This window comes from Ascidia mentula, chromosome 9, assembly GCF_947561715.1.
Source record: "Ascidia mentula chromosome 9, kaAscMent1.1, whole genome shotgun sequence".
Lineage (NCBI taxonomy): Eukaryota > Metazoa > Chordata > Ascidiacea > Phlebobranchia > Ascidiidae > Ascidia > Ascidia mentula.
In genome coordinates, this window is record NC_138574.1 from 6,535,446 (window position 1) to 6,554,445 (window position 19,000).

The 19,000-nt window shown below is 36.2% G+C and overlaps 1 protein-coding gene across 6 annotated transcripts; it reads right to left on the minus strand.

Moving 5' to 3' along the window:
* Positions 1-1,089: 1,089 nt before the first annotated feature.
* LOC145913237 (uncharacterized) lies at positions 1,090-18,196 on the minus strand. Of its 6 annotated transcripts, XM_083000822.1 has the most exons (23): positions 17,920-18,196; positions 17,464-17,588; positions 15,565-15,649; positions 11,608-11,690; positions 9,271-9,359; positions 8,430-8,604; positions 8,031-8,129; positions 7,748-7,890; positions 7,415-7,585; positions 6,286-6,532; positions 6,090-6,231; positions 5,837-5,984; positions 5,534-5,770; positions 5,263-5,464; positions 5,027-5,199; positions 4,788-4,974; positions 4,358-4,559; positions 3,573-4,292; positions 3,389-3,519; positions 3,084-3,311; positions 2,677-2,793; positions 2,519-2,601; positions 1,090-2,264 (listed from the first exon to the last, which is right to left on the minus strand). In XM_083000822.1, exons 1-23 carry the CDS (start codon positions 17,948-17,950, stop codon positions 1,928-1,930), a joined length of 4,155 nt encoding a protein of 1,384 aa, XP_082856948.1. In that variant the 5' UTR covers positions 17,951-18,196; the 3' UTR covers positions 1,090-1,927. The 6 variants fall into 6 exon arrangements, 5 of the variants coding, with proteins under 5 accessions (XP_082856948.1, XP_082856952.1, XP_082856951.1 ...); XM_083000826.1 differs by lacking the exons at positions 15,565-15,649; positions 17,464-17,588; positions 17,920-18,196 and adding an exon at positions 13,447-13,480; XM_083000825.1 differs by lacking the exons at positions 15,565-15,649; positions 17,464-17,588; positions 17,920-18,196 and adding an exon at positions 12,692-12,967.
* Positions 18,197-19,000: the final 804 nt, after the last annotated feature.

Consider the following 19,000-nt stretch of genomic DNA (forward strand, 5'->3'; position numbering starts at 1 on the left):
CATGGATATCATGGATTTGCGCGTCAAATGAACAAATGAATTTTAATCTGTGGAGTTCTGTTTACTACCAAAATTCGATCATTTTATCCAGCTTTTAATCTCTACAAGACCTGACAATTTCGCCTAAAACTCAAAAAGTGTTGTATTCTTGCCAAGTATCCCCGACCACGTGACGGCATTAAAAAAGACAAAAAATTGGCTGTATTGCTATAATCATTGTTCAAAATCATTATGGGACCATCTAAGAATATGTATACAATCAACCAACAATTAGTGTATTTTAATTATCTTTGTCAGATATATAACCTTACACATGTAAATTGAAAATCTTGGTTTCACTAATTAATTTACTTTTTCTATTACAATTTTCTAAGCAAGCGTGACTTGATTTCGAACTTCCTGCTCGCGTGTGATTCAGAGCAATTGGCAACAATAGTAATTTTTTTAGATGTCCCAAGAAATTTTGGCAAGGAAGCTTGATTTAACAAGCATAGTGGGATCCAAAACAACATAGGCTACAATTGAGAACAACAGTTGAATAATTTTTTTCTTTATGTCTAGGAGGTCAAAATCAGCCCGCGTGCCATTTATAAACCAATGGCTTGCCTTGTGTTGTATGTCCATGGACTGACGTTAACAAACGCAGCAACATGGATCTACAAGAAAGTGCAATCCTCGGCTCGCCAGTTGAATAACCCTGGTGTAAGATAACATGCTTCGTGGCATTCAAAAAAAACAGTGTGGCCCACTGGCTATAGGAACTGGGAAGCACAGCATTTGGTGCTTTAATTCACGGATCTAACCACCCCAAACTAAGGCAGAAACAAACAAACTCGAGAACATCCAAGTTAATGGATTACACTTAAATAAAATAATATATAGGATCCAGTGAGGTTTATGTGGTGCCACAGTGTTACAATTTTTTTTTTCTATTCTACTTTACTAGAAATCCTGATCAAGGACTTGGTTTTGGCTGCAAACTTGTAGGTTTGCCAATGGGGTCTTTGGAAACTTTCCGGAAACCATGTAAGGTAAATTATTTGCCCAACATTAATAGTAAAAAATTATCGTTCCGGTAAAAAATTACATTGCCGAAATTTATTAAAGTAACAGCATTGATATGACATACTGCTGAAGGTATATTAATTAGGCTATTTTGTAGACCCCTAAATCCATATACCACAAACGGTTGCTTATGGCTTAACATATTAGGCATGCACTGCGGTTCAACACAATCGATAATAATAAATGCAAATGAGATATGGTTCAAAAATGTTGCCGACTGTAAGATTGAATATAAGAAACTTAAAGGAAATATTTGCGGACCACTAAAAAGGTACAGCATCAAAACGGAAATAAATGATGTAATAGTAAAGGAACACAAAAGCAAATTGCCTAAATGTCTTGAATGTAACACATGGCACTGCCGCAATGATGCCAATAACAAATAGAAATATGTCGACTACGAAAGAAGTTAGTTATTGTAACCTGTATTACATTACGCCTCGGAAAAGAAGAATAAATGAAAATTTGTATTCTGATATGTAAACACATGCCAACTAAAACTGTGATTGCAAAAATGCAGCTTTCAAAACTCGGCGAAAATAACATAGTTCATTAAAACAAGACTATTGAATTTTGAGTGTATAGAAGATACTTACAGAATACATGTTACTCAAACACACGTCCACGCCCGAAGGTTTTTGTATTTACACAAAAATACCGACCACAGCTTAGCTTCCCTAAAATGTAAAAAATGTATTTTTAACACTTGCTGCGAACAAATGCGAGAGACGAAGTGCGGGTCAGTGATTTCGAGTATTTCATCCCAGGAGGAAATATTCCTTCAGTTGAATTTAGGATGATGCTCGATCCGCAAGAACGACCACGTCACAGTGTTCAAAAATTAAATAGGTTTTGAAGCATTTTAACTTGTTGATGGATTGTTTTTAGTTTCTCGTGTTATTTTTTCGACATTGACACCATTATAAACGTCAATAAAGGTCAGAAGGGATCGATCTTGGCTGGCATTTATACAATCTTTTTTTGTTTTTTCACTGCGCGTCGACGATGATTTATCACCATCTATTCGCTGATTGGAGAAAGATTGCTGAAGACAAGAAACCGCTTCCATTAAACGGCTGTTTTCTTTTTGAAGCTTTTCGATTTTTGTCTGCTTCTCAATCAAACCTCTGTCTTTTGAATCTATCAGAGATTTTGCATGCATCAGTTCTGTTTGTTGTCTGGTTTCGGCATCGCGCAACCTAAAACGATTTTAGGTATTGGTATCTCAACGATTATGTTATACTTGACTTTACGCAAGCTTGTAAGATATTTGTTATTTAAACAAGACCATTTGAAACGCACTGTGGTTAAAACTTAGTTGCAAAGTGCAACATTTTATCATCTTACATGGTATGTTAATAGGCCTCGACTACGAATAATGGTAGGAAAAATACAGTCGTCGATGTTGGTAATGTTATTATACATGTATATACTTAAACGTAAATACTTGTACCTTTGTATGATTTCACGACCTCTTTTCTCCTTTTGTTCACTTTCTCGTCGCATTAATTCCTTAGTTTGCTCTAGTTTTTGAACCTGTTTTTAACAAAATATTACATGCAACAATTAAATTCAATGTACATGATCGCACACAATAAGGAATTTACAAACTTTATCGATGAGAGAAATGTCTTTGTGCTCAGTATTACGACGCATTTCAACTTTTTCCTTGATTATTGATCGGAGATGTTCTACTTCAGTCTCAAGACGAATAATCCTATCCTCGTACTAAATAAAAAACACCTTAAGCATGAAACCTTAAAATTGCTTTGTCTGCTTTTGCATTTTTAAGCAGATGTAGATCAATCGTAATGATGTGTGTGTGTGTGTAACAATATATATGTATATATAGCCACGATTTTTACATTTTCTTGAAACTTTATAACATGAAAAAATAATGACGGCATTTCTGCAGACGAAAATGAAAAAAAAAACAATTTGTAAATATCAGCACTTTTACTCAGCAAAAAACATAATTGCTCTAATGCTTTGTGGAAAATTTGAGTAGGAATACTTACATCCTTTGGTGTCAAAACTGTATGCGAATCAGCAACATCATGGCGCTTGGATTCTTTGTTGGGATTGGGGACGTTACTCAAGATCCACTGGGCGGTTCGAGCTTCAGGTGAGATGGGATCTTCGGGGGTTGCCGGGGGCAACGCAGATTTTTGTGTTAACTGTATCTCCACTCTTTGGTTCTTCTGACCACTTGGGGTGCTATTTTTTTGAAAATTTTGCCTTGTTTCCTGTTAAACAAAGAGCGTTTGACGTAAAGTGGTACATTTACGCAAAGTATTTCTGAAAGTGCTAGGTCAATACTAACCAAAGAGGAAACTTTTTCCTGGTGCACAGACGAGCTTTGTTTTGGTGTTTTCATACGCATTGCATTTGATGTACAAACCACAATGCGAGATTTGACTGCAGCTACGGGAGCTGTTACAAAACCTTCGAAATCTAAACAAAAAAAACATATAAAAGTCGACATTAGCAAACCAATAAAACCTTGCCTTCGATACTCTGTTTTTCTTCAGCGGGGCCCTCGTTCAATTCCATAAATGCACCAGAATCCAAAGCAAGCTGGAGACTGGGTAAATTCTTTGCACTTCCGGAAGAAATGTTTCCAGTTTGTAGATTTTTGACTTCTTTCGGATTTACTGTTGTGATTGTGGTGCGAACCTTTCTGTTGTCATTCATATTCCCGATATATGTTCGAGGTTTAGGTTGTGGCTGGTTTCCTTGGTTGGCACTAAATGATTTTCTGGCAGGGACATGAGACTGTAGGCCAGTGCGAAGATTGGCGCTCGAAAAAGACGACAATATGCTACTCGCTGTAATCATCAACTCATTTTCACCATTGGAATCATATTTAACTTCAGCACAAGCTGAACTTTCAGCAAGATTGCGCGTGCTTGTGATGATGTTACAAGGTTGTTGCGACAAAATGTCAACGGAACTACACGAACTTTCTTCAGCAGTGGTAGTGGATGATTGTCTGGATGAAAGGGACTCGGACTGACTGTCACATTCTTTAAACACACCTTCCTGACTGGAGTCACTTTCGTAATCATGTTGGGAATCGTTTGACTGCTGGGACCTAAATTGCTTTGTCAATAGTGGCAAACGGGGAGCAGCATAGGTCACTGTTTCTGTTGTAAACATCGTTTCAAGATGATGACTGTTTGATGGGGATGTAATGGGTTGCAAAGGATTAACAAACGCCAATGGACCTTAACAAAGAAATTGGTTTGGTGGGTTTAAGATTTATTAACACTGGATTAAAAACCTAACTTACCCTTGATGCTTGAACTTGTACGCTTGCCAGCAATCGAGTTTGGAAAATCAGCTGATTGGCATTTAATGTTGTAGGCAGGATTCGAAAACATGAGAGGTGAAGAGTCGACCTTTGTTTTGCGAAGGTTTTCCAGAGAATGTAACGTTTGCCGTGGTCGATGATTATGCATAATGTTGTTGCTGTTGTTAAAACTGCTGGAAAACTGCACCAAAAAGGGATGTTTCATTTTAGATAAAAGAAGTTTCATATCATTGAACAAGATTAAAGCCACAAGGCTCCAAAGCTGAAATTAACTTTTAAAACGCTTTTAACTTTAAAAGGCACCAAATAAATACATTATGTCGCAATTTTTGCCCAAACAAAAAACATTAGAAAATTTCCAACTACTGCTCCTGTAGATGGACGTTGACAAGATGGTTAGGCAACTTACCACCACAGAGGACTGGCTACCATGATGGGGAGGCGTGAAACCGTTGGACACTCCAGTATCGTCATAAGGTGAATCCCCAGGTACAGGTGATATATGACGTAAATCAAGTAACGACGCGGCACTAGTGGGTTGACCAGCAGCTGTGGGCGAATAACTGCACTCAGGATCATGAGCTGATGCGGAAGTTCTGTAAAAGAGATTCGTCAAGCTATTTAATGCATTCAAGTCATAAATCTTACATTGCTGGTTGAATGTCTTCGTCAATTTGGGACAAATCAGACGAGGGTTCTAACGAAACACATCTTAGTCGTGATCCTGACGGCCTAAGTGTGGGTAGTTCACAAGGGTTTTCAAGCAACTTTGAAAGGTTCGCAATAATGTCTTGCAATTTTCCCAAGCTGTGTATAGTGTTCTAAAAAATACAAAAACATATATGTAACCATTTCAAGAAGAACAAAAACGGGGTATATGCTACCTTATTAAGAGTTGGCAAAATTTCGTCGAAAAATGCATGCAATTTTGCAAACTCTTTTCCGAGGTCAATATACCCATCGAACCCCCTTGTAAGCGCTGGATAAGCAGTATCAGATACATTGGCAATAAATTCTCCCATTTCATCCCATTTGTCACGTACAAAAGTATCCATAAACTGCATGTACTCTTCCTTGGTTCCAAATCTAAAAATATTAGTTCAAAAGTTAAATATAAACAATTTAAAAGGCACTTAAAATTTACAAGAAGCTCACCTGCTTCTGTTGGCAAGATTTTGAATAACCTTTGCAATAAGAGTCAAAGTGCGTGAAGTTTTTGGATCTGGAACTTCATTAGCCAGACCAAACAAACTTGGGTTAAGAATGGATGGGCACAAGAGGCGCAAGAAAAGTGAGGCAGTCACAAGGCGATTGGCAATTCGAGGCCTTCCCGCTTCTTCACACTTAGTTCTCCATATCGACAAAACTTCTTGCAGCTCAGAAGGAAAGTTTCTGATCATGAAAATTGTATGACCTCTATACCATGTTAATTACCAAATCAAAAACAATGTAATTTACCCAATCGATGAGGTGATTTTGCAAAGTGCTATTTCACAACTCATATGCAAATTTTTCTGGTTATTTTCAAGGTGTGCATTAGGAGGTAACCTACTTCCATCTACCTCACACTCTTCTTCCATTGTAAAAATGGCTTGAATAAAGTCGCCTGTGTTCAAAATATGATTTAATGTTTGATATATCCCACAAAACTTTACCACAGCAAACCTAACAAATTACATGCACTGACATTTATGTTAAATAAGTAACCAACCTAGAGCTTCATGAAGATATTTCATGCCAACTAATCGGAGAAAAGCTTCAACAGATTTAGTGCCAATTGTATTTTCCCTAAAGATTAGACTCTCTTCTTCAACTTTCTCGACTTCACCCATGACGATATCACACATATACTCCTAATTGAAAAATATTGAAAACACACATTTGAAGAAAGGATAAAAACAACCAACCTTTATAGATCCAGTGGAATACATAATATTAACCAAAATTTTAGAAAATTCATCTTTCCGTGAAACAGTCAATACATTTGCCAATGTGTTGCATATTGCTTTGTAGTTTGATGATATATGCTCTCCAAAATCCTTGTACTGCTCCGAAGGTAAAACATGTATTGATTGAAACCTAACATTGATGCGTACTGCTAAGGATTCTCCTGCTTTATTTTTGTTGTTTCCACTTGGTGTTGACAGGATATACCTAATTATAAAGAATGGATTAGGACCACAGTGGCACCACAAAAGTGTATATTTGGAAATTATTCTCAAATACAAATAGATAACTTACAACTGATATATCAAATGTAAATAATGTATCAGCTAACATGGTAATCATCAAAAAGTATTCAGTAAATTCACCATTGCATTGCAGTTTGTGAGGATTTTAATTGTGAAGTTGTTTGGTTATTGGATAACAAAATTATTTTATCAAGAAATAACTTATATATAGTCTATATTAAATAACATATAACTCAACAAAGTTTGAAATCACATTGAGTGTAAAATAAAATATACATTTAGGGATGGCAGATCATAATAGTCTTATGGCACTTGTGTGAGTGTGATTTGTTGGGATATACTGGTGGCCAGTTCATATGTAATGTTACAAAAATAATTTTATATTTGTTGGAACTCGGTTTATACAGGTTAATCTGGAATTTTGCGCATTTCTGACAAACTTGGAGAGACAAAGGATTTCTTTTTCTTGAAAAAGGGTTAGGATATTCTTCACTAATTCCAGAAACAAAGATGCATTTGTGCACTTTTTACCAATATCCTACTGACTATACCACATCAGCTGTTTGGTTGGTCTGAAACTTTTCCAAATTCAGATGAATTTTTTGCCGAGGTTTTACTGTAATTCCACAAATTTGCAAAATATATAGAGCACAAAGATTTAATGTACTTGCAGCACTTATGAGATAATAATATAAATCTTTGTTGCCAAAGGTGTATAAAATAGTTAAATCTAGCTCTGTAACCCACTGAAAATGTATTTTTTGACCCAAAGTTTTGGAACCACTGATTTAAACAATGGCTTTTAGCCTATGCTATTCCCTAAATTGCACAATTTCATACATACCATTTTTCAACTGACTGCTGATTGACAAGTGATCTCACAGAGAGGTTCACTAAGCCAATATAGTCCTTGTCCTTTTTCTTTTTCTTATCAGAATCTTTGTAAAGATGAACTGTTATATCATCCATTTTTGGAATGGCAGAGAACTGAAATTGTTCACCCCAGAATACAGTGCTGAAAGTTTAAACAATAATACCATCAAAGCTAAATTTTGCAACTCTATGCATAGAACATCAATTTGCAACTCTAAGAATAGTTAGTGTGACATTAAAAAAAAATTCATAAATATGAAACCAGTCACATAGAGAAAGAATTTATAATATTTTTGACAGTTACTTGTCATTTTTCCATTTGGATGTGGTTCTGGCACAGAGTTTTCTATCCAAACATATTTCACAGAAATATTTTTTTTTTGCAGGAAGCCCTTTCGCCTCTTGAACAAATAATGTTAGCTGATGTTCCAACCGGTGACAGTTGTCCTTCAACAGAAAAATTATCATAAAAACTAAAGATTCAAGACAAAAACAAAATTTGGTAATATTGTTTTATGTTGAACTCGATTGAAAAACTTATTTAACCACCTGCAAGAAAATTTTTTTCAAGTTAAATCAGTTCATACCATGTTGGGATTAATGGCTCTGCGGAGTTTTTCTATCCAGGCTTCTCTTTCTCCAGCTGAATTGCACCCAAAACATCTTGTTCCTTTACTTGTTACAATCTGTGACATTTTACAATAAAATTATTCGAACAAAGAAAGAATTTTAAGGTTTAATTAAAAAAAAAATCAAGTTTTTGCAAAAGCTTTGCAATATATATTATGCATTTTCTTGGCCAAGCAATATACATGAATTGTTTGAATGTCATTTGTATCAGTTGCAGTCAACCTTTATGGCACATTAATATTACCTTTACAGATTAGTAAATATACACAGTAATAAATTAGGCTAATTTACAGAGAACAAAAAAACTTTATTGAAACCTAATGAGAAACAAAACTATAATTTACTTGCACACTTACTTCAAAACAATAATTCCTGCCTAGAATGCTGTGATGCAATGCTCTGACAGTTGCATTTTCAAAATCAGGCAAATCCATAGCAAGGTCAATACAATCAGGTGATTCAACACTGGGCATGAAAAATGGTAAATCCACATCCACTGACCGTGATGGACCACCCTGTGCCATGAGTGACCTAAATAAAATAAAGATTAAAATTTATTGTATCAATAACACAGAAGCATGTTTTACAGACACACAGTATTTGATATACCTTATCACATTTAATATTTTCTGTAATTGACTTTACAGAAGGAATAAAATAAATTATGCAACAACCAATAGTACCCTTCAAAACAAATTGCTCAAGAGTTTCTGACTTTTGTTAAAGTTTAAATCAACATCTTTTACAACACAACACTCATAAAGAACAGGTAATATTATTTGACACCCTACAAATTCACTACAGTTTCACTTTGCAATCATCATGTTTAGTTGTACTTGCCTGTAGCATGGCAAACTCATGCAGCAAAAGACATTTCTTTCCAAATATTTATGTGCATTCCACATATTTAAAATGAAATGATCAAAATCCTATTTTAAAACTTGTTTTCAATCCACAGTGATGCATTGTATGCATCTTAACATACAACAAACAATTCAGCACAAAATGAATACAAGCCAGGAAGTTATGTAGAGCAAGGGTTGATGACTAAACATTTACTATAAACACTACGGCAATCAACCGGTCAGAGGACTCTGGGCCATGTGGTGAATCACAAACTATGAAGCATAATTTTGGGACAAAGACAGTCACACATTTTTTTTCTGTAAGAAACTTCAAAATGGCTTTTTTACTTACACAACATCTACTGGATGATTTTCTTTTCCACTTGAGACCTTGGTGCTTTTGCTTCTTCTAATTGGCTGTATTTTTCGTTGTAAAAAATTCTAAACATATTTGGTAGCACTGTAAATATAACTCGGTCATATTATTACAGCTCTTTATGATATTTACTATACAGGTTTACCAAAACATTTTGTAGGTCATTATTTTGCCAATATTTTGATATCACTGACCATCAGTACGAAGTCTACAGTGAATTTGCTACATGTAAAGGTCATAAAAAGACTCAACCCCAATTAAAAAACAGTCAAACAAGATATTTTGGGACTTTTATTAATATCAATGTAATAAAAAGTCATCGAAACATAACATAATAATACATTTGGTTCTGTCAGTACATAAGCTGTTTTATATTGGACCTGGTTTTTAAGCAATCATTTTATTTGAATTAGTTCGGTCTGATGCATAAAATTTTGTTCCATGTTGCTGATTGTTGTACTTCCTCAAAAATAAGTTTAATTACAACATTGATCATACAATCACAAACAAAATTGTTGCCGAATTTCTTTCTATTACTTTCATTTGGATATTCTTTACACTTCACACAGAACTTAAACAGCAATTAGGCACATCACGATAAAAAAACTGAACAACAATTACCTCCAAAGGACAACTTACACATACCCAATTTTAAAGACAAATTAAATAATACCCATAACAAAAAAACACAACAAAATTTAACTTCAATACAACTTACCCTCAGGGAATGATTACGCTTTACTTCGGAACTGCTTCGAGGAATAGACATTGATACAACATTTGAATCAGAGATACATCGAGGCAGGGAGTTAGATGTTGGTCTGATAAACATTTCTTGACCCTCACTTTGTATTAAGCTGGCTTCTGAATCACACCTCAAATCAACTAAAGGTTTGGTAATTAGCGAAAGACCATCGGTGCTTTGGTAAACGCCTCTATGTGGCACTTGTTTGCCTCTGCTATAAGCCAAATACTGGTCTTGGGGAGCCGATAAGCTTCGTAACACAGATGGCCCATCTTCTGCTTCAAAACTTTTTCTTCTACCTTCAGTGTACAGAAATTCAGGACTAAACGAACGAGGCGGCATTGAACGACGATTAGAAAACATTTTGAAGCTGTTAGAACTGAAGTAAACAGAATTTCTTTATTAACACCCTACAATACTGTAACCTTAAACAGACTACCCTCGAACTAACGACTAAACACTGCTGGCTTTACACAACCGCTCTAAAAATATTTTGGCACTAACGTTGCTGGAGTCCACCCTTCATAGCACGCTCGTTCGTTTCTTGGTACAATTGACGGATGTAGGAAGTGGTACAGCCACGTGACTATTCAACTCTAGACTGGGCGCTTATCCAGCGAAAAACGAAAGTCCGGAAGACATCAACTTGCATGAATAAAATACCGACGCCAAACGACATAGAGCCTTCAAATTACATAAGTTACCACCTGACACGGTATCACTTCAGTTCAGCGCTGGTGTAACCAACAACAATATTAAACAAGTCTGTGCGTTGTAACCCGGAAATCAGTGAAGCTAAAGAACATAGATACAATTTCTGTCTTTAATGGAAAATGCTTCAAAACTAAAACCAACATGTATATGTTTCCATACTCGTTATTTTGGCTATCGGTGTTTCAGAACAGACACAAGGTATCGCCAAACAAAAAGTCCTTTTGTTGAAAAATATGAGGAAACGTCAGTTTGTCGGTCACGAGCAGCAAAGTTAGGAGGCAAAAGAACAAACCACCTTTTTTTGTTTTTTTTTTGTCTGCAAAAGTCATGGTTTACATTTTGATTGTGGTGACCAATTTGTGGTACAAAACTGTGGGACTTTATGACGTTTTGCTGTATTAAATGTATTTTACAGACAAAAAAATTATCGATAACGTTCGTGGAACAAATATTACGATCGCCAACAGAAATTTTGGCAAATACAGGAAACGTCAGTACGCTGAATACTTTTAAAGAGTTATGAATGAAAAACATTTAGGTTGCCTACTAGCGTGTATGTTAAACTTGTGTAACGTAAGTGGACACGATGTTTTTCACAATTTTTCCCTTTGCCACTCTTATCCCATGTGTTCTAAGACAAGACTCGCGCAGATTCTTGTAATAAGTGTTCGATGTTTTTACTCAGTCTTTTTTTTACAGAACTAGAAACGCCACATCGACAAAGCAGGGTTTGTAAAGATAACTTTCTCTTAGATTTGACGACAATTTTTATTATTTGACAGGCATGAATTTATAGATAGAGAAAACTAATGGAAGGTTGTATCATAAAGATTTACACAACATAGTAAACTTACAGAAGCGCCATCTTTTGATGGACTAAGTACGCTGGTGACTCCTTCCGAGGTTTGCCGCTTTCTGTGCTGATCAACAGCAGACTCTGCAAGATAACGTAACATCCATGAATTTTAGTATAGGCCAAATCAAAGAAAAATTATGCCGTGAAAAAAAAATTTCCGCAACCTTCTATGCCGTATAGGCCCGAAGAGCGTTTGCTCAAACTACTTCGCCTTCGACTGGAACTTCGGTGTTTTCGCCTGCTACCTGAACGCCGAATTCCAATACGAGTTGAAACAAAAGAAAATCGTTTGCCCGAAGTTTTAGTTGTGCGTAAACTGTTTCGTGGAGTTGTTTTTGTCGTGTACACAGATGCTGGATCGCCACTGTGAGGCATATTATTCTCCCGCATCAACAAATAGAGGCAAACAGTGCATAGTTTTAAACAATCCAAATGATTAAATAGTCCTTGATAATACTTGTTTTCGAAATAACGCCTAAATCCCCCCAAAACATAAGTTACTCAGCATTAGGACACTGCGTTGGAGTCCTAAAACGTTTCCGGTAGAATAATAGTCCAACCAGAAAATCCTCACAAAACAGAAGGTAAGATTACAAAATAAAGAACTATGATTTAGTTAGCTATCAAAGCAACCCCATCTAGTCCATGTTCTCAAGGCTGCTGGTTGGTACATCTGTCTACCTAAATACTCTACACCGTTTCACAGATTTTACAATATTTGACAATTCACCACAAAACTAAAAACATAGTACCGACTTTCTACTGAACATAAACGTAAAAGAGTCAATGATTAAACCACAACGTGAAATACCAAGTCGTGTGTGAATAGTTTCGCCATAGCACACAGACATGTTTAAACATCGACAAACTTTAGTTCGAAAGCCCTTTCTCTCAGAATAAGGTTCCAGTTCACCGAGTAACAGGACAATTTACGTGGCTTGAGGGCAACTTTTGAAACGGTTCTTGCCTTTGCTATTGCTGCATATTGTTACATGTATCACGTGCTGTAATGTTTTACTCCTGATTTGCCAGTTAGTCACGATAGCCCCATATGATTTAAAGATTAGTATAGCTAAACCTACCAAGGTTATAGCTATGAGATTCAGCATAGTTTTCCAAATCACGGAAGTCAGCTATGGAGACAATTCGGTGGAATCGCCTCATAGCCCTGGATCCAATTGTATCTCGCCTTCTTCGATTTTCAGGTGAACTGCTAAAGTGCTTGTGATACATTTTTTTCTCGTTGGACTGTTTTTATTTAATTTCACTGACTTCACATTCAGGTTTCACAAAGAAAATACCATACGCATGCAAGCCATACCCAGACAATCACATCATTTGTCAGACAATTAGTCTACACAAAGTTGCAACCTACACAGTGCACATTTAACTGCGCAATGGGAAAGACGTCACAACAGCATTGTCGCCCACCAGTCATTCCATGCAAAACAAAGTAGAGCTGGCGCTTTCAGCTAGCATGACTAACTAATTAAAATGACGTCGAAACACACAGTAAGACAAACAACAAATCCACCTCCAATGCGTTTTTATCATAGTGAAGAACATTACTTAATTACAATTCAGCATTTTTAAAGTGGATGTTCAATAGCTTTATTGGTGGTAAACTGCTGTTCGCCAATGTATAAGTTTATAAACACGTATGCTATACATCTGTGGTTGATCTTATTTTTCCAGAAAAATTATTAACTTTTTGACAAACAGTTGATCTGAACTCACAGCACTATAGCCAAACAAATTATTAAGTATCAATGCGTCTTAAATACAATGCATTATCTCTAAAATAAGATGCTTCAAGTCCAACAAATTCGAAACGTACCTCGACTACATAAATCCATACATTTCTTTCCGTGTCACGCATATGTCAGCAGATGCTCACGCACAGAATGCAAATAACTGGCTCAACATGTCAAAACATAACTGCGAATGTGTGGACTGCCCGCCGTGAGAGACAACTTAGGAAACAAAAACGCCTTTGCTTCCTGTCTCTCACATGCAAGAAATCGTGTCTGATTGTGTGACCAAATCGCACTTACATCGATTTAGTAAAAACGAATTCATGTGCGTTTATTTCATACGGCTTTGTGTTTCCGGATCACATGCAGGATTCAGACTCTTCAGAGTTTCAATTTTTGTCCGCTTAGTTCTAGAAATATGCACGTATCAAATGCTTGTATAAAACTGGCGTTCTCAAACAGCACAAAAATCTAGATAGTGAAGCAGGGTTGTTCGAACTACATAATTTCCAACCAAATGACTGATATACGAAACAGGTTCATATTAAAGTGCAAAGTTGAAGGAAAGAGTTGCAAAGATTACATCGCACTGTAGTTTTAATACGAAGGATAAAGTTTTTTGCTTTGTCGCTGTTTTTTGTTGGAATCATGCACTTGCCAGTTTGTTTGGATTTTAACGTAATATGAAGTGCGATAGTCGATGGTAAAAAATACTGTGCCAAACACAAAGTTCTAAACATTTTTGTTTCGAAGGAGGTTTTTATCAGTAATTAGGTTAAGAGTTCACATACCTAGGTCTTTGTTGATAAGGTTGCTGTGGAAACTTTCCAAATGGTATTTCGTTTTCGAATCATAAAGACACGTTGGACAACCACCACGAAAATTGCGTTTGCGGTAAAAAAGTGACCGTTTAAAAATTTACGACAGTGAACTACCTCTATCCTAAATGAAATCAAACCATAACTTCCTGGAGGGCTTATATACGAACAGTGCACGGTGCACGCACCACGCAGACTTATGTCAACGCAAAATGCCGTTTGAAAAAAACGTCTATTTGACTGTTTAACTCTTACAGTGACAATATACTACAGAGCGTTAAACAGGCATTCTTTTCAAACCGTTTTTGTGTAATTGTGGTAATGTTTAGGCTTGGGAAATTGACTCTATTTCTCGCTGTCCGCCTTCCAGACTTCGTATTTTTTTTCCAGCAAGGTCGCCACAAACATTATGACAACTATCTATTACTCGCCGAATACTCATAAAAAACACAACAAACGTTAACTGTACATTCGCATTTGTATTCAAACCCAAAAGCAATTAACATGCACAGTTCCATTGCATGATAATTGTTTTTAGGTAAATACAATTGTACTACAAAAAAGGAAAAAGAGTTGATTACCTTGTTTAAAAGTAGGGGGGAAAACATTGTCGGGACTGGATACAAAAACAATTACACAGAGGCATAGGCGTCGATTCCTATCTCCAAGAGAAGGCCAGCCTAACCTGCAAAATACCCAGGTCGGGCTGCCTACCCTGGATTCGTCTTCGTCGTTCTTTAAGCTGATATAACCACAATGGCAACCACTCGCATCGCGCCATAGGTAAATGCTCGCTTTGTGTTTCACTGTGTCCTGCAATTGTCTAATCGTCACGGATTGAAACGGTATATTCATTCAAGTGATGTACCGAAGCTTCAAATTGCCGAATTTGTTCGCCTGATTTATTTGACGAAGATTCAGCCGAATAATTTGTTTTGATTTGGCCAAAACCAAACTTTCCGCTTGAGAAAAACGTTCGGCTATACCAACAACAGCGTGTGGACTTTATGGATAATTTTCAATACTATGAAAAGTGATCACTCAATCTTTCAAGCTAGCCTGAAAATAACGCGAAATCAACAACGCCTTATGATCGTTCAAGGGAGTCAATAGTGTTTATTGAAGTAACATTGTTTCGCTCACGCCCGCTAGAAGACCGGTAATACACTTGGAAACTAACAACGACGCCCAAGAAAACCTTGAAACCCCAAAACAAATAGGTTTTTAGCCGAACCGACTTTAGACGATTCATATATCACTAAAAAGCGCTATGCCCGTAAATTGACTCGGCACTCGCAAGATAAGTCCAATACGAATACGTCACAGATCTTATGTAGGCCGAGTAATGCTCTAAATAGACGCCTATGCACAGAGGGAACTTACGTGATCTCAAATTTTTTCCATCTCCAATAAAACAGGGTTCATATTCTTCTGTTGGTGGTTTCACATCATCTTCAGGCATGTGATACTGAAAATGTTTAACAATAATCTTAATTCCAATTCTTTGACATAACACTAAACAAAGGTAGAGCTTACATATCGTTAAAACAAATTGAAATGCCTATAATGTAACAAAACGGTTTGTTTAGATATATATATGAACATTTAAGCAAGTTTTTAAGCCAACTGTTCATATTACAATAAGGAAAAAACAATGTATAAACCATGGCAACCTAATGATAGGTTCACATGTCCACGGGAGGGGGGCTTTTGTGAAGATACCTATTTCACCATTAGAATTTGCACTATAGCAGCACTTGCAAATTATTCATTAGGTTAAAACTTTCCAGGAATGAGAAATCCTCTACCCAAATATGTCTAAACATCACAAAAATGCTGCCCCCAATGTTGATCAATTTATTTTTACTTTTTAACTGTGCCAATATCCTCAAAGGATGTAAAAAATGATTCAACTAATTAAAAAATACAGCCTGGCAGGCAGTAGATCGATAACCACATAGGGAGTTTCTGTGTAAAGCTGAAAATAGCAAACTAACAGATATCTCTTATAGATGTCCCAAGTTAATGCTAGGTCTAGTGTGAATACATGTGTACACAATATTTGGACAACATCACTTTGATTTTTATTTGCAATAGTGTAAGTGTCCCTCCTATAGACTAAGGTGACTTGTATATAATGAAGCAACAAGCCTCCGATTTACGTCAGCAGATTTTATTGTAAAAAAAGCGATTTCGCTTATGTAAGTTACCATAAGCATCAGTCAGTTTCTGCAAAAATTACGTATTAGCAACAATGAAAGCAATAAAATACACACAAAACACCGCTGCAACTGAATGTCTTTTCTTTACGCTATCTCCTGTGAACTACAGTGTGGTAGCGAACCTAGTAGATAATAGCGGAGTTAAGGAAAAAAAATGCACGCTCACATGTCACCGTAAAAACCTGAAGCACAAACGAGTGTACCAGGTAACTTACATAAGCGAAATCGATTTTTCACAATAAAATCTGCTGAAGTAAATTGAAGGCTTCATTATATACACGAACTAAAGTAATTTGCTGTCGCATATAAATAAACAAAGCATAACCGAGGGCTTGATCCCTCTACAGCTATTAAGCAAGTCCTACCTAATGTGACTTCATACGTCTGTCAAATCACACATTCTGTTCCAACATTCTTTTGTATAAGCACACAAAAGAATAAATAAACCTTAAGAGGTTGCACACAACACATAACATGACTGTCCATCTTGTAACATAAATTTGTTGTTTGTTATATTATAAAAAAAATGACTTTGTGTCTTGTATGTTCGAATCAAGTTGAATTTAAACACATTATTTTGTTTATAAATGATTTACCTGGCCAGATATTATATTTGAAGATTTTCATGCCTATTGTGAGGTAAAAGCTTACACCCAATTCAATCACATCAGTCCACATATTTTAATGACCCTTGTTAATTCAGAGAATTAAAAGTTTAGTGCACAACTTGTCTGAAAACCTTGTGTTGCCAGTGATTCAAAGGGAGTAAATAAAATGATATTTTACATTTAGCTTCCACTTGTACAAATGACTACCAAAGTACTATAATCAAACACACATTTTACATGCTACCAGCGTGGGGTACTGTAAAGTCTTGCAAAGTCAGTTCGAACCCAGTGGCGGATCCAGAAAAATTATAAGGGTGGTGTTCGCTTTCGGTACCTAATTAATGAAGTTGTTAGATGCGGTTAATTTTTTTTGCTGAGGGGGGTGTTCTGACACCAAAACACCCCCCTGGATCCGCCACTGTTCAAACCATTTAAATAACAACTAAACTTACAGCTTCAGTAAACTTCAAGTCATACATCCATAATTTCTGTTCACTTAACACACAGTATTTTAGAATCCAAATGCCACAACTTGTTTGTCCACATGACATTTGGTGACTTGGTAGTCCCTGGATGTCTAAAAGTGAATCAGAAAAAGTAATATTATTTAAATTATGCATATTGATGGTCTCAGACAAAGCAGATTGCTTTAAGTAAAGACCTTTCTGCATAGGACAAGCGACTAACCATTCCATGCTATTTTGAATAATAAAATTAAAAAAAAATGAAAACTTTCTGTTGAATGTAGCGTAGCTTTTAATATACCTATTAAAGTTTAATAACTTCCTGTAAATACTCACTAGACTAGCAGAACTTTAGTTAAACTGCAGTTAAGCAAAACTGCAGAAAACCTTGTTATCTTTACAACCTTTTTCTAATGTCAAGGGTAAATAAGATAAAATACATACCAAATGTGTGCAAAATTCCTTCCTTTTCCATTCCTTAGTTATACAACAATAATTCTCATGTAAACGTATTTCCATCGATTAGACTATTAATGTGCCGAATGTACGCTATATAAAAATGACTTCGGCCAATCAAGAATATAAAGAATATTTTCAGAGAGATGGGGGTTCTTCTGTACTTGTACTTAACTTCAGCGTGCTTTGCAGTACTCCTATGTCCACAATACCGGATGGTGTGGTCCTGAAATTTGCCACATATATTGCTTATCGCCTTTTCTGACGTCATGCACATTGCACAATATCACAAAATTATCTCCCACGTATCTCAATCTACGCAAGCTTGGACTTTTGTTTACTATACAGTACATGCGCTCCTCTGATCTAATTATTCTAATCATCGTAAAAACCAAAGAGTACATAGGCCACTGGCGATGGTTTAAGGTACAACACCCACAAAATACAAATTATAATTTATTGATTTTTAGCGTGCATGCTAACATACATTTTTTTGTGTTCGTCACTGCTAATATATTCACTGCTTCACTTAGCATTTTGGAAAAAACAAACAAAGAGAAACCTAAAGTTTCTCTCACAAAAACCAATAATATTCTTATGCAGGCGTTGAATCAGATATTCAGAACATGATAATCACAGACCACGGACATAAATGACCGGGCAATTGCTCCGGGAGTGCAAATACAACGACGATTTACCAAATTTGAATTAACTTTCATTGTGTCTAATCAACTCGTGGTGACAACACACCGACGATTGCAACTGACGCCATAAATGGGTATCAAATAAGGTGACTTTTTGTGTTGCGGGTACTATTGTAGTGCAAAACACCACAACCCCGATGAATCCCCACATTAAGATTTCCGTAGGCTATCAGGCCTGTTTACATGAAATGGTTTGCGAGCGAGCTTGCGCCGTTGAACCATGAAAAACAAACAGGCCAGAACGAGCGAGCTTCGATCCTCAATTTACATGCTCTGATGGTTTGCAAACTGGGGTTTGTACTTTGTAGTGAAATGACTGTTGTAGTTCATAATCATTAAAAACGATGGCGGAGAACAGTTTTTTG